Here is a 5074-nt window from a genome sequence, read left to right as displayed (position 1 = left end):
GCAGGAACGGGTTCTTACAGAAGTGAGCCGGCAGCTCATATTGACAGCGCCTCACAGCCACCCTCCCGATGAGGAGAAAGGATTTATCAGCGATGTCCTGCTTTGGTGTGGCCCACCCTCATCTCACCAGGTGCCCTGCACAACCCTGTAAGGCATGAGCAGTGCAGAGAGCGGCTGTTGCTCAAGAGAACAGGAAGAGCATGTGACAAACAGATGTACGCACAAATGCTCTTGGGGGAGTTTATACAAGACAGTAATAGAGCCAGGAGTGCTTCTTCCTTGCCTGTAACTGAGAGAGGTGCCATGCCAAGGAAGCAGGACTTCCCCACAACTCTAATATCTGCAGCACAGGAAAGCGCTGTAAGCAACAGCCCTTCCCATGCGGAGATTATCATCCCCCTTCCCCTGTTCAGGGATGATCAATGCCATTCATTTACCTCTTTTTCTACTTCCCTAGAAAAAAGACCTTGGCTTCTGGGCTGATTAGCCATCCCTGTTACACTCGTTTTGGGAAGCCCTTTCCTCACAACTTTTCTTCTTAGGGAAGTCATCGCACACACCTACCTGTAGGGATTGATCATCTCTTCCGTAACAAAATTCAAGTAATTCCTGTAATTGAAAAAGAACAGTGGTTAATTCTGGTTAGTCTGTGGAATAAATGATGCTCTTCCCTCTTACTCATCTGCAAGGGAATTTCAGGAGGGGTAGAGAGACTGAAAACTTAGGACAGCTGGTGCTGGTCCAAGACCTGCAGCACAAACCCTGCAAAGCGCATGCCCTGGCTGGTGGATCAAGCACACCGTCCTGCTGGCTTCCTTGCAGTGTCCCTAAGCTCCTCATCCACATGTCTTTTAACTCCCTCCAGGGATGGCGACTCCACCACCTCCCTGGGCAGCCCATTCCAATGCCTGACAGCCCTTTCCGTGAAGAAATTTTCCCAGATATCCAATCTAAACCTCCCCTGGCACAACTTGAGGCTCCTTCCTATCGCTTGTCACTTGGGACAAGAGCCCAACACCCAAGATGGAAAGTCCTGGCCCACACTCCTCCTGCAAACACAGTCTGGGGATAAAGGATTGAACTACAGTATTCAGCATTAAAAAGGGATCCAGGGCTGCATCTTACCATCCTCCATAGGCAAAGAGACCACTGTACAAAGCTAACACGATGTTCCCCACGTCTACTTTTGTGCCTTCGAAGGAGTGTTCAGGAGTCAGGTTGGACACATCACCTGCAGAAAACAAAAATGTGAAAGGATCGATGCAGATGGACAAAACCCCAAAGGCCTGTATGGGTGCTGAAACAGAGAAAGAAACATGGAGGCAAAAGCTGCTGTTCAGATAATTAAACATCATGCCAATGCATTTCAGGTTATGCTAGAGAGCATGTGCACATATTTCTGTATCGGGCTGATTCCTCCAGTTCTGCGGTGAAGTTCTTCACGGAGAGGGTGAGGAGGCACTGGCACAGGTTGCCCAGAGAAGCTGTGGATGCCCCATCCCTGGAAGTGTTCAAGGCCAGGCTGGATGAGGCTTGGAGCAACCTGGTCTAGTGGAAGGTGTCCCTGCCCATGGCAGGGGGCTTGGAACTAGATGATCTTTAAGGTCCCTTCCACCCCTAACCAGTCTATGATTCTATGCTTAATTAATCCACAGAAATACACCGAATAATCAGCCCCAGATACACTTGTCTCAAGCAACTGGCCACTACTGAGGCCTCAAAACTTTCTCACACTGCAACGTGCTATCACCGAGCTTCATCTCCCAGACAGCTTCTCCCCGTGAAGAAAACGTTCTGGGGGCCTTCCTGTGGAAGATGCTATGCAAACAGATATTGTCACATTGTCCTCTCAACTGAAAGCTGCTTTTGTTCGATAAAACCCCAGGATTTCCTCCACTTCCACCAGCCACCCAGTAAAGCAGAAACCCAGGATTTCCTCTCATCTCACCGGCCACCTGATAAAGCAGAGGGTTACAGCAGTCCCTTTGATTGTGGGAAGTCAGGTTCTTTGGGGCTTGAGTATCAGAAGTCAGCTTCTTTAGGACTTGAACATCAAAAGTTCCTCTTATGTATCTGCTTTTGAAATAAAAAGCCATAAATAGACGACTCGATTGTACCTTTGGTAATAACTCTCCCAGAGCAGCCAAAGGTTTATTTATTTTGCTTTAAAATGCTCTGCAGTTGTTTTGTTCCCTGCCTTTTGATGTGGAGCCTGGGTGTAGGTGTGGGATGGCGAAGCCACGCTCCCCTCCCCAGACCCCGCGCTCCCCTTGGCGAGGACGGAAGCGAGGAGTGAGGCAGGACTCGGCAGGGCACGTTTGCATCCCGGGAGCCCTGTCAGAGCCCATGTGATTCCTCTTAGGGCACAGATCTTTACTAATCACTAGCAACTGCATCACATGGCAGTCAGCAGAGCCTGGAGCTTAACCCTTCATCTCAGCACAAGGTGTCTGGGGAGAGGAGAGCGGTGCTCGTACACCAGGCGTTTTGCCTCTTTTCCCATCTCGTGGTGGAATCTGTCACTCTCCTATGTCACCAAAAGCCCCTTGTGCAGAGGCTGAGCAACAAATACAAATTCACAGATCTTTTAATGCCTCAGCCTCATCTTTATAGTTGTGGGGACAGGAGTTTTCCCGACGTTCTGCCAGTGCATCGGTCATTGATGGGGCTTCACAAAGGACTGCTCCTAATCTGTGCCAGTGACACGGAGCTGGCCTGTCTGTGGGAGAAATCTTGTCTTTCCCTCTCTCTATCTGACCCTCTATCCCCATCCTTTACCTCTTTCCTCCCTCCTGGTGAGTCCTAACCAAGACAAACAGGTATTTCCTAACACGGCATGCAAAACGCTCCCTGCTCACAAAGCCACCCAGGAAAGTAGCATCCCTCTGCCTTCTTCCCTGGCTTGCGAGGGGACGCTGTGGGTGTGAGCTGTGTAAGAACCAGGACAACAGCAGCTCCTGCGCTGGGCAGTCAGGTCCGGGACACGCACCGCAGTTCCCTGCAGCAGGTCTGCGAGGCTTTACTTGTCCAGACTCCACTGCAGGCTGCAGTTCTCCACTGGTGTCGCCCTGTCCCTCCCTCCCAGCATCTCTGTGCACTCAAAGGTCTCTCCTGAATCTACCTGGGTTGTATTTAATGCCCCTGCAGCCAGTGAGTCTCCGCAGCCAAACACATCCATCGTTTTTAAACAGTGAGGTGAGAACACGTACCGCGGAGCGTAACACGAAATACAGAGGCTGCTATAACGCTGAGAGTTTAACCTTAATTCCTGGCTTATAGGTTCAGTCATGTAATCTTAATTTAGCAGTAATGCCCTGGCCTGGCTGTGAATAAAACGGCTGAGCAGGAGGTGGGTGTGCACAGTGTCACATTTTGTTGAATCCCTCAGGCTCATCTTTCCTGAGTTTATTTTCTGCCCCTCCTGAATAATTACCAGTCTCATTCTTTCCAGGTCTTTTGTTGTGGGAATAAGATAGATAGACTTTTTGTTAACAGTGACTGTAATTAGTTACTGGAGCAGCACATGGATGGGCTAGGAGAGCAGGGGAGCTCTCCAGGTCGTTTAAACACCCCTCGGGACCTCTCTTCTCAAAGGTCCGCCTGTGCTTCTGGACACCAGCTTCCAGCAACAGCCTCTTTCTGTTTGTCACAGGCTAAAAGCTCTCAGGCCAAATGTTCCTTTTTCTGAGACATCTGCAGGTTTCGTTCTGTGCTTTCCCAAACCTCAAACAGAAACTGAACCGTGTGCTAGTGCTGCCAAGGAAGAGCTGCCACCCTCGCCCAGCTGACAGGGAGAGAAGAGCATCGGTGGTCCCCAGCCCAGGAACCTGTGCCTGGATTCAGGACGTGCCACCCGCTTGGGAACAACGGGCATCTTCAGCCCCTGGGAAGGGAACGCTCCAAGCCCAATTCAGGGGCCTGCCGGGCTGTACAGACACTTGGGCTGTGTGGCAGGGGGGCTGCCTGCCCTCCGGGACACAAGGAGGAGGGAAAGGCAGCACGGGACTGCTGCAGGAGCGGGACTGCTGCGGGAGCGGCACCGAAGCAAAGCAATGAAACCAGAGCCTGGCATTTCATTACACCGCGGTTAGGCAGAGGGATGGAGGGGTGGGATGTAACTAATTACTCCCACACCTCTTCCTTGCACCCGCCGCAGCACGTACCTGACCAACCCCTTTGAAGCACCAAAATGCTGCTACCGGCAAAGGAGCGGCAAGCCAGCGCGGAGGCAGCCAGGAGACGAGGTAGGAAGGAAGGAAAGAGTTTTTCTTCCTCCTCAACCCTGGGCATCCCGCTGCCCTCTCCCTGCCTCACCGAGCATAGGCTGTAGCTCTCCAAAAGCTTGCAGACGGCTGCTAAACTTCACGTCTCCCTGCTTCCATGGTGAAACTGATTTAGCAACACGTCACAACACGATTAAATAGCCAGAGGAGCAGAGATCTAGCTCTTCCCACTCCAAGGGGACCAGCTCATATTATCAGGTTCCCCCACATGATGCCCCTTTGCCAGGATGCTGGCTTCTTCCATGCTTTACTGCTTCCCGATTGCATGAGGAGGCCAGGCTCCTTAACAAACACACCCCAAGGATTAAATCCCAGCAGAGCATCCGTCCTCTCCCACCATCACTGCAGCAAAGCTCCGTCACACCCTGCTAGGCAACGAACGGATCACCAGAGCTATAATAATTAGTGCCCGCCAGCCGTGCCTTCACAGAAGTAACTGGCACCACATTATACGTCTCAGGGCAAAAAAGCCATGCTCCAGCAGCGATGCTGGAAAGGTATCCCAGATGCCTTCCCACATGGACCAAGTTGTACAATACAGTGGGTGAGCTCTGACTGTACCCGCAAGTGATGGAAGGGAAATCCATCACACAAGGACACCCCCTCTGCTGCAGAGGGCCCAGAGATGCACCGGAGGCTGAGCAAGCACCCAGGAAGCACCACGTGCCCTTCTTGTTCTTACAGTTACCCACTGATGCTTGTTCTTGTCCCAGCTGGAGACTGGGGATACTGGGCTGGAGGGGCCAGCACTTCACTCTCACCTCCGCCCTCTGCTCCCCGCACTGCTGTTC

General features: G+C 51.9%; 1 protein-coding gene across 1 annotated transcript in view; it reads right to left on the bottom strand.

The window, feature by feature from the left end:
• SLC7A5 (solute carrier family 7 (amino acid transporter light chain, L system), member 5) overlaps positions 1–5074 on the bottom strand; it is a 34251-nt gene that overhangs the window by 7016 nt on the left and 22161 nt on the right. Inside the window, exons 3-4 of the mRNA XM_010157041.1 lie at positions 1126–1231; positions 565–609 (exon numbers count right to left, since the gene is read on the bottom strand). Of these exons, the coding sequence (XP_010155343.1) occupies positions 565–609; positions 1126–1231 (151 nt within the window). The remainder of the gene's footprint in view (positions 1–564; positions 610–1125; positions 1232–5074) is intronic.

Source organism: Eurypyga helias, unplaced genomic scaffold (assembly GCF_000690775.1).
Source record: "Eurypyga helias isolate BGI_N326 unplaced genomic scaffold, ASM69077v1 scaffold13808, whole genome shotgun sequence".
Classification (NCBI taxonomy): domain Eukaryota; kingdom Metazoa; phylum Chordata; class Aves; order Eurypygiformes; family Eurypygidae; genus Eurypyga; species Eurypyga helias.
The sequence above is the reverse complement of the archived record's forward strand: the minus strand, read 5'-3'. Positions and strand labels throughout refer to the sequence as shown.